Below are 16,926 nucleotides of genomic sequence, written 5' to 3'. Positions count from 1 at the left end.
TCAGCCATTTAAGATAGATAGGTATTGAAAAGAATAATGTCAAGATTAGATCAACGTTCCAGCGGATTTGAGGTATAGTCTATACAGACTTCTCTCTCTTTAACTATACATCAAATCCGGATGATTCATCATTCTACTGTATCATTCCTGCAACAAACAGAACAACCAATTTACAGACATGATTGCAATATTGATACAACTTCATCAACATCCACATTCATGTTGTCACTGATAGGATTCGTCATCACATTGTAGTATTTATTCCCAAGTAATGCCGCCTGTAGATAGACAATCATGTGTACAGCATAACGGAGCGAGTGAAAAGATGGTGTGCTAGGAGTAAACTCGATCACCGTGGTCCCTCTTCGCATGAAAAGCATATTGTAAAAGGCTCCTCCATGAGGCCCCATAATCACATCTACATTGGCCAAGAAACTAAAGAGACCATCAAGATTATCATATTCCTTACTATTGAAGACAACAAGCTCATAATTCTTCTCTTCAACGATCGGTCGAATTGTAGAGAGTAGTATTGACTCGTTCACAACTTGACGACCTGAATTCCGTGTACCTTGATTTCTTGATAGATACAGAACAATGTGTTTGGTTTGTTTCCAGCCAGGATTCAACCAAGGAAGACGGAACATTTCTTGTGCTTGTCGCCATAACTGGGGATGCAAAGGAGGTACCTGACAAGCAAGTATCAGCTTCTTTACGTGCATAATATTACCCGTCCAAGGTACATCCCGAATCGATTTCAACTGGGATTGTTGGATACCCAATCGCATCAAGAGTTTCTTTGGCATTTTGTCAACAATGCTACGGTCCATCACGTAGATGGCATCCTTCTCTGTTTGAATGATCTCTTGTAACTGTACTAACTTCGGAACCACGCCATCAAGGAAATGCTGAAAACTCAGTCCTTCAGGTACTGTTAGATAGACTACGGTCGCATTAACCAAAGGTCCGTTCCATCCAAATGGTTTTACCAGAGACTTAGAGTGATCGGCTGGCCAACCACAATCAAGAGAGCGACTAATAAACCCATTCTCGATCACATCCAAACGTCCAACAAGATACTTCTTCTCAGCCATCACAAGAATGGAAGACTTGTCACACACATTGGGAGTACGAGAACAACTCCAATCTCCAAACTGATTCAGATATTTCACGGGATTCACACAAATATCTTCTGTACATCCGACCGAGGCTCTTAATAACGTCTTGTAGTATTCTGATACATCTTTCAATTCACGACCCTTCATGGATGGGATACGAATTGGAGGTGGAATAACAAATGGAGGATACTTATAATCTACATGTTTCAGAAGACGAGGAGCAGTATCCTGAACTATAGGAATTGAAGTAGGAACAATGGGTTCACTCTGTACAGGAGGATCCGTTCTCTTTGGAATAGAAACAGTTGGTTGAGCAGGAATAGAAACAGTTTGTTTTGGCGGAATAGAGATAGTTTGTTTAGGAGGAATAGTATGTTGTTCCACAGACGAATCCATATTCAATTCGTACTCAAACGATTGGACCTTCCTTCGATTAATTACTCTTGGTTCTCCCAAAACCATCCTGGCATTGAACAGCACTAATGACACTGCTAAGAGAAATACACACACCATTACACACGTATTGAGTAAAGAGAAAGATTTCCTTCTCCGTGTCATCGTCTTTCAGAGAATGAAAGAAACTAGAATTCCCGTGGAACCCATATTATTGCTCATTCTCTTCCTAAAGTGATTCTGATACTAAGAAACAAGAAATGAACTTTGAGTCGAAACAACTCAAACACTATGAGATTCAACACTTGTATATTCAACGTGTCTATTTGCCACGATAGACAAATAACAATTCCAGAACAAACTAACTACATTGATAATAACTAACTGGTACTACCCAACACAAAAGTTCTGAAAACCTACCTTTGGAGGTACGAATAAGAAATTGAAGGCTTGAATGGGGATCCAGATAATAAGATTCGCTTTTTGTGTCGGCAACAGATTCTTGCGAATACTCTCGAGACCAAGTCGTGGCTGCGCTTTGGGCGTCTAGTCGACTGATCTCTATTATTAAGAAATACCTCAAGGAACGAAATGAAAAAGAAGAACAATGCATTGATAGATGGAGACCAAATCGCCTACAATAGACATTAGGTCCTATGTCTACCTGATCAATCACAACTTTCAAGATGATGTTTCCAAGACTCTTTCCTGGGACATAATAGTTGATTAATGTGATATAATAATGACCGATGACTCCAAAGAGACATCCCCAGGCAACGAAGCGGAAGAGACGGAGAAAACGATCACGACGATCTATTTTGGAGGATTTCAGCTTATCCTACTCTTTGTTAGGATTTGAGATAGGATATCACTTAAACCAACAAGGATCATAGAAGTGATACACTTTGTTACAATTGGATTTCTCTATCGGGAACAAGAAGACAAAACAGTTACTTCGATACTTGCAGAATACGTGCTCAGAAGTTTATCCATTCTCTAATGAATGTATTTCCTTAACAAACAACGGAAAACTCATCAAGCTCATTAGGATAGTCGCCCACAGTCACATTCTGTCCTCTAGCAAATAGTCCATAGTTCTGTTGACAAGAGAATAGTTGTTTTCCTTTGTATGATCCATCATTTCGGCCCATTGGTTCATCTAATTCAACTCCAACCCAATATCCGCCTCGATTCACATCTCCCTCTTGCAATTGACCCACCCAGCGAATGGTTCCTCGTCTACCACCCGGATTTACTTCGCAGCGGTCTCCAACCTTCATATCTTTGATAGAATCAATTGAATACTCATTATCGGCAGTGTTCTAAGCAATCACATGTATCTACAAATCCAACTCCTTCCGCAATTCGTTGTGATTCTAGTTGGAGCCTCTGAAATCTTACTGTGTTTTCTCGCTTGCTATATTCTTCATCCGTCATAATCTTCTTCTCGATCTTTGTTTCATCATCTAACCCACCATCTTTTGCAAGTGAATCTGGATTCTACGTATCATAATAACCAACAGTAACGACAAAATCAATACAGTGAACTTCCATTCCATTCTTGAATCCATAATTCTCAAGAGTTGCACTGTCATTTGTTAATTCACATCTCTGCAATCATCATCATCACTCATTGGTACAAATGACCCATCAGCCCCTCGTAACTCCAATCGTTGGAAGTTAACTGGTGTCCCCGAGTGAATTGCTACTTTTCGTTTTAAATCCAGAATCTTGATATCAACCATTCTTCAAACCAATACACTCGATGAAATTGGCATTCTCACTCCATGCATCCGTACTTTCAAATAGTTGTGAGTAATATCAAAACACACTATTCCTGCCTCCACTTCATCATACTCATGACCATCTTTTGCCGTTACATACGCTCGTAAAATGTCCACATCCTCTTTCGAAATGGCAATATTCATATTAAAGAATGACCACCGTTTCTTCGTTAAGACGGGGTTTCGGTGATCACAATAATCTGTTGATCCGAAAGATGCCAAGTTTCGGATTCAATCCATTTGCAAAGAGAATCAATGTCTATACGACTGGAGTGGAGATGGGTGATGCTAAGCGATACTACAGTCGTGATGTCATTCGAATCGGAGGGGAACGCGTTGCTGTTGACCCAATATTGACTCCTGGTGAACCAGGAAGATATCATCAGACTCAATTCGAAGAGAGGATTCAGGAGGAGATGAAAACATCGTTTGATCAACGTGAAAAGCTTAAATTTGTTGAGAAAAAGCCATTTGTGGATGAAAAGGAAGATGCACTGGATGGTTTGAAGAGCCATGACGAATTTGTTCAACTCCAGGAAGAAAAGAAACGACGGAGGGAATTGTACAAGTATCATTTGTCCGCAGTAGTGATTCTGTTGTGAATTGACAGTAGAAAGAGATTGAACGAATTCTGGAATTTGAGCGAATTCACTCTCCTGATGAGATTGTAGAGATTCTTCCTCCTGATCTTCGTCGTTTGTATTTCAAGATTGAGTCAGCTCGTCGTGATATTGAGCTCCAAGAATCTGCAGAAGAGAGAAATGGAAAAAAGGAGTCACTAGCTGCAAGTCTGGACTCTGATATGGATATGTCCTTATCACTGTGAGTGAATATCCTTTCGAACATAATTAGACAACGGTTGCGAACGCCTCAGGCTCGGTATTATGAAGATGTGACTGTTCGTGATACTCAGGGTGTTGTTGTGAGTCATCTTCCTCGAACAGATTCTAGACTATTGCTTAAGAAGCTTGATGAGGACTTTGTAAGGACTCATCCTATCGTTCGTGATGAAGTGTTAAACCTTACGGAGATATCTTCAGAAAAGAGATGCAAAGATTCGCTGAAGTGTTCTGAACAGATTCCTAAAGAAGAGAAACGAATTCGAGTTGCTAAGGATGCTTTTCTCAATCCCAATGTACCTCTAGATTATGAATCATTTTCAAATCCACAAAGGGATCGAGTAAGCAATAGTAAGAGAGATAACGAACGGACTATGGAGCAAATGCAAAGAAGCAATAATTCAAGAACAGATTGTACTCCTAATTCTGAAAGTTCCTATGCTACGAACGAGCAGATGAGTCAGTTACCCCAAATGACGAATGTTCTAACGGTGATTCTGCTTAATACCTAGTATGATCAAGGAACTCCCAACTCAACGATATTCATTCGGAATCTTCCGAAAAACATCACCTGCGAGGAATTAGTTTCATTGTGTTCTCCCTTACACACTAACCAAGCTCAATTCACCCTCTTAACAGGACGGATGAAGGGACAAGCTTTTATATCATTTGGTAAGAAGAGAGCTTCTACCTTAACTTTAGCTGATATCACTTTGGCGACAGAAGCTATACACTATTTACATGGTCTTATTTATAATGGAAATCCAATTATTGTATCCTACAAGCGAAAAAAATGAATTGTTTGTTGTGACATATAATTGTCCCTATTTTTGTCAAGAGGGCCGTTTTCTGCATGTTTTTGAAGTCATTGTGTTTCAGTCTCTCATAAAAGTGATATCATTCAATTTATGATGAATGAAAATGTAGGTATTGATGAATGACCCATCCTGTTCAGTTGTGTTGTATTTATGGGAAACAGACTACTGAGGGGATTGTAGGATGCTTCGTTTCCAAAATCAGATCAAAATCATATAGATATGTCGTCCATTGCGCTATTGACTCTAAAACAGAAGAAACCAGGTCCTCGGCCAAATCGATGCATTTGGTGTAATGAAATCCAGTGTTCCCATTGTCAATGTCCTGGCTATCCGAAGTGTGATCATAAGAGCGGAGAGCCATGTTCCAGATCTAGGTGAGGAATATTGTTTCACGTAACTCGAAGATATAAACGCAGACTAGTTTGTAATCCATGTGAAAAGAATAAACTAAAAGATGACTCTGGAAAGAAAGGTTTTGGAAAGTCCCTTTCGGTATGGTTGATGATCGTAGGTCTCTTTCACGAGAACGGTTTCTTACGAGTCGCCGGAAATCAGAAAACCGTCATATAGGAATGAAGAGTGTTTCTGTGGATAGTGCTCTTAGTGCTCACAATTATAGTTCTGTATGTGCAGAAGTGGAATTTGACTCCTAGAGACAATGTTCGTTTGAAGCGTTACTACGTGTTGCAAGTAAAGAAATACAAAAGGTCGAATCACAAAAGGGTTGTCAACCTGCTACATATGAAGATGTTGGATTGTGTATGGACACCTCTTATCCATCACAAACAACGGAAACTGAAGGTATTATATCTTTGGACGGAGCTGCTGAAGAAGTCTCTGTAGCATCTTCTCGAAGTACACCCACTCCTGTTAGTATGGGTTATTACTATCAACAAGTACCCTATGGACCTATCGGTTACTATCCGGTGTGTAATCCTGTTTCAGCTTATCAGAATTATGGTCATCCTGATAACTTACCTTCTCCTGTTCATGGAGTTCCTCATTTAAGTAGTTCTTTAGAAGCATTACAGGCTGCAGCTATTGCAGCTCAAGAAGCCGAACAGAAACAACCCACACAAGAGCAGTCTTATCACAGGTTTCCTCTACCTGGAATCTAACTTTTCTCTTGAGTGTTTCCATTCAACAAACATGATATTGCACACTGAACATATTAGGATTGCTCTCAAAGATCGTCATACCCTGTACCATTTGGTCCACATGGAAACGAACCTCATCCTTAGAGATTCCTTGAGGCTCTAATGCACGCTCGATGTCATCCAATAGCATACCTTCTCCTCCACTTTCACGATTCATTCGAAGCAAATTATAAATCTACATGACAATCACTCCCATTCATATACTTTCGATTCTGTGTCTGACATGTCTATTCCATAACCACTAGCTCCGTGATCGGCTATTGCTGTACTTCCAACCATTGAAGTCGAGTTCATTCCATTACATTTCTTCTTGTAGTACAAATAGCAACTAATTGCTGATAAGTAATGCTCTGTAATTTCATCAAAATTGAAGAGTGGAAGAGTGGTATGAATCGAGAGAGACACACGATCTCGATAAACCTTCAAAAGACCAATTATTTTTACATATCCACTTGTACTAGTTGTTAATTATTTCACTAAAACGATACATAGATTCTTCCGAGGCCATATAGGCCTTTCCCGAAATCGAGCCAGTACCATCGTGGATTGTATATTCTTTACTTCCTCCAGTTCCTTCCAAACAACTTGTAATTAACCCACAGACACATACCTAGATGTGAAACCATTCCTAATTCAAAACATTTGTTATCTTCATATCGAATAACGAAAAGGATCCTTCTTGTTGCTTGAAACACTTGTTCACCATCGATACCACAATAGGAAGAATGCTTCTTGGTTCGTTACTCTAGTCCCTCATTTCAATAATTCATTCATACTCTTGAAGGAGTCCCTGGACCTCCCGTTCCAGTATAGTTTCCAGTCGAAGCATTTAGATCTGCTCCTCCGTACGGGCTCATATCATAATACCCTCCTTGCATGTTAGAACCATATCCCGTGTCACCTCCAGCATAATTGTATCCATCTACATTTCAACCAATTTCTATTACTAATCTACCTCCATAATTCATGTTCGTTACTAGACGATCAAAAAGCAATGTGAAAGGAATTGAAAGTGGTTTGTTCCCTTTCCCCGCCAAAAACAAATGCTCTTCTATTTGCAACAAACAATCTCCAACTTATGAACTATCTAAACGAGATCCATTGGATTTGGTTTGGACGAATCAATTGCTGCCACCGGTTTTGGGGCCGTATAGTATACAAAGGTAGCAATAGATAGATTACCAACAGCTAGGAAGAAAGAAAATGTAGGATAAAGGAATACAACAATGCTAACAAGAAGGATATGGAATGACTTCATTTGTAACAGAAGAGAGGATAAGCGCAGCTACAATCAATGAGAAACAATAAACGAAGGAGCTAGTTAACGAATCCGTCTTCTTGAGGATGTACGAGGTGGAGAGACCTCGAATCACCTCTGAAATAACTAAACAAACTGCATAACCATTCCAATTCGTAAAGGTGAGTTGTTGTGTCAGTCGCGGAGAACCAAAGAAGCACATGCGCATAAAGGCTATGACAACGGACCAGCTATTATTCAGAGATACTTTGTGTTCATACAAATAGACCCACAGTGTTTGTTGTGGCATATGGATATCTCGATGCTCTTTCAGGATCCACTCAGTTACTACGGAAGAAACACCCAGAGCACTGGCCGATATGATACCGAGAACTGAAGGAAGAAATGGATAATCTGTAGTATGACATCGAGGACAGGAACGCAGCTCAATTGACATCACTGATGTACACAAGAGAAGTAATGCCATCCAATGCGTCATGGTTAATCTAGATAAGAAGAAAACAGAAGAAAGTACGATCGATGAAGAAGAAAATAGGAGATAATCGCTACAGTGACAATTTGAAAGGATGAGAAGGACTACAGTTGATCCATATGAACAGAAAAACATGAATTGTCAACTCATCGTTGAGCATTCTTTGAAGAACATAATACAGACTCCCAGAAATGGAATTACATATCGAAGGTATTGCCATTAGAAGAATTTCACGAAGAGTTAGTGTCTTTCTGTAATGACGATCCTTCTTTTCCTCCATTTTCAGCCAACAGAACGCAAATAGCATCTTGATGCTCTAAAAATAAGTTATCATGTCATTACCAACTTCCACTGTGATTGTTAGAAGACCTGTGGAATAAGCATAGGATCCGTCTTTATTTCGCGATAACTAAGTGAAAAGGAATTCAGATATGTACTGAGGCTAAAACACCTCTCAATGCTTGGGAGAAAAGAGAGACAAATAGAATAACAAAGAGATGACTTCGGATCATATGTTCAACTCTTTACGACTCATACGAGCAATGTAACAAACAAATATCCTTATGGCTTCTTAATAGTAAATTTGCTTGCTCCTAGTGGTTTTACTGCAAATGGAGTAGCAGGTTTTACTGCGAATGGAGTAGTAGGCTTTACTGTAAAGGCATTAGGTTTAGGAGCGGCAGTTGGAGGTGCAACTGGAGGAGCACTTGTTTGAGGAGCACTTGAAGTACTTGTTTGAGGAGCAGTTGGGGTTGCGACTGGAGCAGGTGCAGGAGCAGCCGCAGCAACAGGTTTATTAATCGTAAAGGCATTCGATGCAGCGCCTGGGGCTTTGATCTTGAATGCATTAGCAATTGGCTTCTTCACAGTGAAGGCATTAACGGCCGCAGGAACCTGGACAGCAACAGGAGCTGCCACGGCAGGGGTAGCAGGGGCAGCAGGGGCAGGAGAAGATATAACTGGTTTCTCCACTGGTTTCTCAATAGTTTTTACAGCCACTTCCTTCGAAGGAATCTCACCAACTATCACTCACTCCATACAACAACATCTACTAGGAACATCGGTATGCAATCTCTTCAGACGATCACCCAAAGCACCATACAAATCCATAACAGTGACTACACATTAACACATCCAGTCTAGTCTACCATTTCCAGGAATAGGCTTACCACCGTTCTTCAGAATCTTGACTTCTACCATATCATACTCGTTGATATCTATAATTACAACCAAAATAGATATCTTACTAGCTTCCTGAAGGGTTCTTGTGTCATTACGATAATACTTCTCACCATTAATCTCAATTTCCATAGGAGAAGTCAACGACACTCCAGTCTCAGCTGAAATGACTTTAAAAAGCTACTGATAAAAGAATCTGTCAGAATCAAACATCATCCACACGGCGAGTGGCAGGAACATCAATATCGGCATATCTCTCTTCCTCATCTACAGAAGGGAATGAAGTCTGGAAGGTAAGGATCATTATGCAAGTAAATTGAAAAAAGTCTGCAAAACTGAAGACACTCTTTTGCTACCTTTTGCCATATGCATATCCGCTGAGAAACTGGAAAAAACCGCGGAATAGTAATTCTCGTATTTAGAATCAAGGATGTGTAGCAAACAAAGATTTCAAAAACAGAATTCACTGGCTAGCGATTTCTATACAAGAACGGAGTAAATAACAGAAGCAGCAATATTAAAGTCACCAAGAAGAGCTAGAATGGAACAGTTTGAAAGAACCGAATCTGATAAGTTTTCCATCGCAGTTTCGCCCAAATCGACAAACAATGCTCTCGCAATCATATCTTTCACCATGGTTTCTCGAGTCTGCCTCTCAGGATGAAACAGAAGAACAAAACAACTCCACACCCATGCGTCTTCCAATAATAACTGTTGAACGAAGCTAGCAGATAGATATTGGAATAGAGCAGGATCTCCAAACGGACACATTGTCTGCAGAATCACGGTTATTTTCCATGCTAGGGCCACATCAAAGACATCAGACGTATAATCTACACATTACAGCATAATGACAGAAATACGCTCTGTTTTAACACAGTCAGCTAAAGTAAACTCAGACTGATTGGAGTGACTCGATACATACAATCGAATTAATGCTACTAACAGATCCATTGTCGTTGAAGGAGCATTCGGATAGATGGGAGTTACATCGACATGAAACTCTGTAACTGATTGGAGGAAGAGTTGAAGAACTGAATCAATCGATTGCTTCTCATTGCCACAATACCACAGTAGCACACCCAGCATTTCAACCCAACTTAAGGTCCATTTCATAATATGAGGCAAATCCCCTGCTAATAACCACAGAAGCAACTGTTGTGACAAAGAGATTGATTCAAACATTCCATCACCTTCCCAACGTTGTACTTGTGTCGACATGACGTACTGATAATCAGAAGAACAATTGATTTGGGCCACTTGTACAGAAAGTCGATCATATCCAGCTTCCTGAAGTGTTTTACATGCAGTATGAATATCATGATGAAGAAGACTCAATACAACATTACTAAACACATTCTCTTCACCTTCACCATGACACTGATAATGACAAAAATAAGGACATTTTAGAGCCATCTGAATCCATCGTCCAAGTAAACGTAGACGAGTGGATTCAGATTCAGGTGTGAAGAGAACGTGAATCAGTTCCCAGACAACCATTTCATACTCCTTCTGTTCTTGTCGAGCAGTATCAGTTAGAGCGATTACCGCTTGTACAGCTGCCTCTGGATCTGCGAAGGAGATTCCAGGGACATCACTCTCTTCGCAGATAGTAACATGATCACGAATCACTTCAAGAGATGATATCGAAGGACAAACAGAAGAACGGTTCACCCACTGGTTAAATGAGATAATCTGATCATTCTCAAGTATCCATGGCCCTGTGAGACGGGCACACCTACTGCAACTTAAAGCTAATTCATTTTCTTGAGAACGACGAGAATGCTGACACTTTTCAATACACTGCAGAATCTGATGTCGATCTTCAGCTCTTGTGTTGATCTCAGGTTGTTTCTCTGGCTGGTGTTTTCTTCGTATCTTCTCAACACACTCTTCTCCCTCATGATCTCGTTTACTTTCCCACAGACCATAACGAGTAAAATGAGGAACCTGAATCACCCATTCTCCACTCTTTTCATCATAGGACACAAATGTAGCTCCTAGCTTTTCTGTGACTTCACGAACATGCAAATCAAAGTTTGACACTCCTTCTGGTGGCTTCACGTTGTAGAAAGTGAGAATTGCCGGATGATTCAATCCTGTACCCAGAGGAGGATAAGAAGGATCTGTCTCTTCCAAGTCTCCATAAACCTACATATGAAAGAACGAAACCAGACCTACTGATATCGATGGCATTCCATTCGGGTCATTCTCAATCGATACGACCTGATCAATGACTAGATCACGAAGATCGACAGGTTCTAGCCATTCGATTTTAGCAACCCCTTTCCTTTCGACAATGAAGTGAGGAACTGCTTCCAATTCACTATTAAGAAGATGCGAAAGTTTATCAAGAGAGGGGGTGATATGGAGTGAAGGATCTTCCAATGAAGGAGCATGACGAACATAGTGAACAATGGATGTGGCAAGGGATTGTTTGTTTGTTGATTCATCTGGAATGATAGTGAACAACACTCCATCACGTAGGTTCTGTAACATCACAGTGTCATTCAATAGCACTTGAGAATGATAAAGAAGATTAAACTGATTTGGACAGCCAGTAATACGCTTACGAATAAGTACTTTCAGATCAGCAATAGTGAGATCATATTGACATGAGATCACTTCAAAGTGCTTCTTATATTCAACCACACATACTCGTTCTGTTCGTTCTTCACTATTATCTTCCATCAACTCTTTCGTTTCTTCTTTGATCACTTGAGGTTCTAAAGGCTTCACTTCAGTCTTCTTTTGTTGGCTATACAATGGTACTGTGACTGGTTTATCCATGTATGAGGGCTGGTTCTGTTTGTTGTCAGGTTCCTTTTGAGATAATTGGAAGGATGACAATGCAAACTGACCGAATGGTTTAGCACGGACTTGTTCTGTCAGAACATTGAAGCCTCCTGCTGATAGACCAGAATTGGAAGTATTGTTTCCAAAACTGAATCCACCTCCATTATTGTTGTTACCAAAATTGAATCCTCCTCCATTGTTATTGTTATTGCCAAAACCAAATCCACCTCCATTATTATTGTTACCAAAACCAAAGCCCCCCTTATTGTTATTACCGAAACCGAAACCTCCTCCATTGTTATTACCAAATCCTCCATTATTATTGCCAAAACCGAAACCCCCCCCATTATTGTTATTGCCTAGTCCAAATCCTCCACCTCCATTGTTATTACCAAATCCGAAACCACCTCCATTGTTATTGCCGAATCCAAAACCACCTTTGTTGTTATTGTTACCAAAACCTCCATTGTTATTACCGAATCCAAAACCACTCGTAGTATTCGTATTCCCAAATCCACCACCATTATTGTTATTCCCAAAGCCCCCCTTATTGTTGTTACCGAAACCAAAACCACCTCCATTATTGTTATTACCAAATCCTCCATTATTATTGCCAAAACCGAAACCTCCCCCATTATTGTTATTGTTACCAAAACTGAAGCCACCACCGTTATTATTGCCGAATCCACCGCCATTATTGTTGTTGTTACCGAATCCAAAGCCACTCTTGTTGTTGTTATTACTACCGAATCCAAATCCTCCTCCATTGTTGTTGCCAAATCCACCCCCACTGCCATTGTTGTTACCAAATCCAAATCCTCCTCCCTTGTTACCGAATCCACCACTGTTGTTGTTATTATTACCAAATCCACCACTGTTGTTGTTATTACTACCAAATCCACCACTGTTGTTGTTATTACTACCAAATCCAAATCCCCCAGTACGATTAGTACCAAAACCACCTCCAGTATTGTTGTTACCAAATCCACCAGCAGTATTCCCAAAACTACTACCAGTACCACCAAATCCACTACTTGCATTACCAGAACCTCCAAAACCACTTGGAGTCGACATCCCAAATCCAGTTGTAGTATTTCCAAAACCTCCATTAGAATTTCCATAACCACCAAATGCGTTACTAGACCCAAAGGAATTCTGACCCATTCCCGAATACGTTGCATTCTTGTTAACCGAGTTTTTCTAGTCACTTAGAATATAAAAAAATACCTACCAATGTATTTCCATTTGAATAATCCTCCAAACGAACTTGCAGTGGAGATTTCTTGGAATACTCACGCATTAAGCATATGTTGTAGTTCTTGACGGATTGGCCATTCTTAGTATACTATATGTCACATAGAAAGAGAAGAAGCTACAACTGTCGGAGAAAATGGTTTGAATGTTCCTTTCTATGCCTTTATCTAATTATGGAAACTTCCTACATTCGATTGATTAGAGGATGATGCATTTCCAATGGAACCTAGAGATCACATTCGTACATCAATTCACACCTGACATTCCTCTATTATTCGAAAACATAGAATTCATTGATGTTGCTTTCAGCCAATTATTCGTTCGTTAATATGATTGGAGAACGAATGCTGTTTCCTCATTATTTGGCAACAACGATTAAGAACCTCATAATTGGAGAGGAGATGGCTTGAAGATGATCTGGAAAGAGAATCTCAAATATCAAAGAATCATTCATCTCCATATACTTGTAGTTGGATCGCTACAAGAAACACACAGAGACCAAAACGAGAATGCAAGAGTCCATTGATTTACAGACACTATCTGGTATGTGTTTCCAAAGGTAGTAATTGTCAGCAGAAATCAAGAAACGGAACCAAGCTCGACAGCAGAGTAAGGGATCAAAAGGACGGGTATTACAGATGAGGGAGGATCAGAGATAGAAAAAGAACGAGCGAAGTATCAAAAAGGATCCCAAAGAGTGTACAACGAAGAAAGGAAAACGTACATCACTATTCTAGGTACTCATGAATCAGGATGTACCATCCAAGATCTTATTGAATCAGTGGATGGGATTGGCGCAAAGGTGGTAACAGAAACATTTCTTTCAATGAAGGATCAAGTGGGAGATGATACCTCTCTTGGACCGCAACACTTTGAAATGATTAGTCTACTTGGGAAAGGTGCTACAGCAAGAGTGATCCTTGTTCGTTGCCTACTGAATCAGCGTGTCTATGCTATGAAAGTGCTTGACAAAGTTGTGTTCCAGTCTCAAACGGCACTAGACAGTGCTGTACATGAACGTCGTGTGATGGCAAGGGTCAGATTGCTCTTCGATTGTCACTTCTAGTTAAAGAATCCTTTTATCGTGAATCTGTATTGCTCGTTTCAGACTGCAGAAAATGTATAGAATACGAATTGGTGTTTCCGATTAGCTGTACTTGATCATGGACTTTTGTCAGGGAGGAGAACTATTCAAGCATATTCTTGACAGAGGGTTCTTTGATGAGGTTACTAATGAATATCGCAGTTAGAATTAGGATTCCGCTCGTTTCTACATTGCGGAAGTGATCCTGGCAATTGAGAGTCTTCATAAGGCTGGAATCATTCATCGAGATATCAAACCCGAGAATATCCTTATTTCCTCAACTGGTCATGTTGTCGTGTGTGATCTTGGGGTATGTTATGACCGAATGCAAAATGTTCCTTGTTCCTCTCCTGAAGCATCTCCTGATCCTGATAATGATATGTACGACAATCGGGTTTGTGGTACATATGATTACATGGCACCTGAAGTGATTGCTCAGAGTGCTCCTTATGGAAAGGCAGTAGATTGGTGGTCAGTTGGTTGTTTACTGTATGAGATGACTTCAGGTAATCCTCCATTTGTTTGCAATAGTCGCAAAAAGATGCTTGATATGATCATGCGAAGCAAGCTGAAACTCCCACCATTCCTCTCGAAGGACCTTCATTCTTTATTACGAGGCCTTCTGGAACGTGATGTATCGAAACGGTTAGGAGCAGAAAAAGCAACATTCACGCAGATTGGTGGTGTGGCAAAATTGAAGCAGCATCCTTTTTTCAAGGTTCCAAACACCAATATGGGTGACATCTAGAAAATCGATTGGTATGCATTAGAACGAGGCGAAATTGAACCTCCGCTGCATCTCCAGTTTGATTCAGATATTGATACGAAGTACTTCTTACAGATGTATACCCAGTTCCCGCTAGATCAACTTCAACATTTGTATTCCAATATCAGAGGTCATCCTGTGAAACATTTTACCTTTATTGGAGAAGAATTCAAAGAATTTGAATGTTGCAAGAAAACAGAATCTAATGGTGAGGAGAACATCCTTTACGAGAAGACGGAGAATCCAGAGAGTGAGGTAACTCATGGAGGGTTGCCTTCAATATGACTATCTCAATGGATTCTCTTCATAACATTCATTATCTTTTTGGTTGATTCCCAGATGTTTGTTTTCTAATTATCAAGATAGTATGTAAAGTTATTTATAACTATTAAACGACTAATAACCTACATAAATCCTTTACATATAATATCATTCCTTATACTAATACAATGGGTAGGCGAATTAATTGTGGATAAGCTCAATAATAGAAGGAAGTCTGTTTCGCAGTCAGACTGTAGCATATCCTTCGCAGTATGAAGTTGAACGATATCAAACTCGACTAGTTAATTTCAAAAAGGAGGGAATGGGAAGAGCATTGTATGATGGTGAACATCGAAATGAAGTGTTGGTAACGTCATGGAAGAATGGAATGAAAAATGGAGATGGTTTTATTTATGATAGAATCACAAAACGAGTGATTCGGAGAATGCAGTTTAAAGATAATGAGCCTATTGACGAGTCTATTATGTCTTCAGCTAATGCTGTGCCTGGAATTGTGGATGGTGAAGATGGAAGTCATTGGGAAGGAGAGACGGTTGATGGTGAACCTTGTGGTGAAGGGTGTATCTATGACGCCGACAATAACCTTATTTATAAAGGTACATTCATTCGTGGAGGTCGTGAGGGATATGGTGTCAGTTATTATCCAAATGTGCTACCACTCACTGTTTCTTATGATGGTCTTTGGTGTCGTGATGTTCGCCATGGAGAAGGGAAAACATACAATCGTCATGGTGAACTCGAAGTAGCTGGATTATATTTGGAGGATGAGCTGATTTCAACAGATGTGTTTATTTCCCGTTTTGAACATATTGACCTGCTGAGCACACTAACAGAGACGATCACAATCGCAGACAACTCCTTGAATGAGATTGTGTCGATGGATCTTTACGAATGCCGCCGTCTGCGTTCCCTTGTGATTGGAGATAATTGCTGTCAGAATGTGAAGTCATTCGGATTACGGTATCTCCGTGATTTGATTACCGTGAAGATCGGAAAGTATAGTTTCACAAATCTCCACGCACCAGTCATTCCTCCTAGAATCAGTGAATTGATTGAAAGAGAGAATCGTTATTGCGAAATTATAAACTGTCCTCGTTTGGAATCCATTTCTATTGACGTAGGATCGTTTTTTGAATTCTCAGAAGTTCGTATGGAGTGTAGGTTCCAAAGATGGGTGACAAGTAGATTTGATTAGTCTTCGTGAACTTCTATTAAGTGAAAGCTCCATCGGAACTGAAGGAGCTCCAGGAAACAACTTCTTCGGATGCAGGTCAATGGAATTGCGTGGATTTTATGAATTGAAACGATTAGTCATTGGGAACTTCTGTTTCCGCTATGCCAATAATGCTGTAATCGAAGACATGCCTGAACTCGAGACTCTGGTATTGGGTGATGATTGTTTGAATTTCTCTGTGCTACTCCAGTTGATCAGTAATACAAAACTAGAGAAATGACAAGTAGATCTACCCTCCTTGAAACAATGGATTGTTCGTGGAAAATGTCTAAATAATTGTACTCAGATTGAAATTGACAGTGAGGAGATGAAAGAATGATGATGTGTAGATGTGCCCAAACTGACGAATCTGGATATCGATACGCTCAATCCTGCAAATCCCTTTTTAGGTAATTTGAAAGAGAAGAAGATAATACAACGTAAATTAGAGATTGATCATTATTTGTAGCGTGCAGTAAGCAGTTGGAAAAGCTTATCCAGTCAAAGTAAAGT

General features: G+C 40.0%; 8 protein-coding genes across 8 annotated transcripts; 3 read left to right on the top strand and 5 right to left on the bottom strand.

Moving 5' to 3' along the window:
• Positions 1-170: 170 nt before the first annotated feature.
• On the bottom strand, positions 171-1,588 carry JH06_2792 (hypothetical protein; the record flags this gene model as incomplete). The annotated part of the gene is given in 2 exon segments (XM_014672302.1): positions 171-1,545; positions 1,560-1,588. 2 exon segments carry the CDS (start codon positions 1,586-1,588, stop codon positions 171-173), a joined length of 1,404 nt encoding a protein of 467 aa, XP_014527788.1.
• A 313-nt stretch (positions 1,589-1,901) lies between these two features.
• Positions 1,902-3,439, bottom strand: JH06_2791 (putative tubulin folding cofactor B; the record flags this gene model as incomplete). The annotated part of the gene is made up of 10 exons (XM_014672301.1): positions 1,902-2,057; positions 2,090-2,146; positions 2,176-2,324; positions 2,354-2,435; positions 2,466-2,507; positions 2,534-2,833; positions 2,913-3,011; positions 3,039-3,122; positions 3,152-3,241; positions 3,272-3,439. 10 exons carry the CDS (start codon positions 3,437-3,439, stop codon positions 1,902-1,904), a joined length of 1,227 nt encoding a protein of 408 aa, XP_014527787.1.
• Positions 3,440-3,510: 71 nt separating this feature from the next.
• On the top strand, positions 3,511-4,931 carry JH06_2790 (RNA-binding protein; the record flags this gene model as incomplete). The annotated part of the gene is made up of 4 exons (XM_014672300.1): positions 3,511-3,879; positions 3,909-4,117; positions 4,148-4,616; positions 4,647-4,931. The coding sequence occupies 4 exons, from the start codon at positions 3,511-3,513 to the stop codon at positions 4,929-4,931; spliced, it is 1,332 nt and encodes a 443-aa protein (XP_014527786.1).
• Positions 4,932-6,092: 1,161 nt separating this feature from the next.
• On the bottom strand, positions 6,093-7,077 carry JH06_2789 (replication family protein; the record flags this gene model as incomplete). The annotated part of the gene is given in 6 exon segments (XM_014672299.1): positions 6,093-6,284; positions 6,314-6,566; positions 6,598-6,719; positions 6,750-6,854; positions 6,886-7,031; positions 7,044-7,077. The coding sequence occupies 6 exon segments, from the start codon at positions 7,075-7,077 to the stop codon at positions 6,093-6,095; spliced, it is 852 nt and encodes a 283-aa protein (XP_014527785.1).
• A 1,323-nt stretch (positions 7,078-8,400) lies between these two features.
• JH06_2788 (hypothetical protein) lies at positions 8,401-9,322 on the bottom strand (the record flags this gene model as incomplete). Its single annotated transcript, XM_014672298.1, has 5 exons — positions 8,401-8,861; positions 8,892-8,957; positions 8,988-9,056; positions 9,087-9,198; positions 9,230-9,322. 5 exons carry the CDS (start codon positions 9,320-9,322, stop codon positions 8,401-8,403), a joined length of 801 nt encoding a protein of 266 aa, XP_014527784.1.
• A 536-nt stretch (positions 9,323-9,858) lies between these two features.
• On the bottom strand, positions 9,859-13,114 carry JH06_2787 (nucleoporin family protein; the record flags this gene model as incomplete). The annotated part of the gene is made up of 3 exons (XM_014672297.1): positions 9,859-11,169; positions 11,200-13,014; positions 13,046-13,114. The coding sequence occupies 3 exons, from the start codon at positions 13,112-13,114 to the stop codon at positions 9,859-9,861; spliced, it is 3,195 nt and encodes a 1,064-aa protein (XP_014527783.1).
• A 780-nt stretch (positions 13,115-13,894) lies between these two features.
• On the top strand, positions 13,895-14,900 carry JH06_2786 (AGC protein kinase; the record flags this gene model as incomplete). The annotated part of the gene is made up of 4 exons (XM_014672296.1): positions 13,895-14,104; positions 14,135-14,188; positions 14,220-14,294; positions 14,325-14,900. 4 exons carry the CDS (start codon positions 13,895-13,897, stop codon positions 14,898-14,900), a joined length of 915 nt encoding a protein of 304 aa, XP_014527782.1.
• Positions 14,901-15,501: 601 nt separating this feature from the next.
• JH06_2785 (hypothetical protein) lies at positions 15,502-16,923 on the top strand (the record flags this gene model as incomplete). The annotated part of the gene is given in 6 exon segments (XM_014672295.1): positions 15,502-16,317; positions 16,362-16,381; positions 16,396-16,631; positions 16,662-16,733; positions 16,764-16,853; positions 16,883-16,923. 6 exon segments carry the CDS (start codon positions 15,502-15,504, stop codon positions 16,921-16,923), a joined length of 1,275 nt encoding a protein of 424 aa, XP_014527781.1.
• Between the last annotated feature and the right edge of the window lie 3 nt (positions 16,924-16,926).

This window comes from Blastocystis sp. subtype 4 (assembly GCF_000743755.1).
Source record: "Blastocystis sp. subtype 4 strain WR1 chromosome Unknown seqid_0101, whole genome shotgun sequence".
In the NCBI taxonomy this organism is placed as follows: domain Eukaryota; class Bigyra; order Opalinata; family Blastocystidae; genus Blastocystis; species Blastocystis sp. subtype 4.
This window is presented reverse-complemented; position numbering and strand designations above follow the sequence as displayed.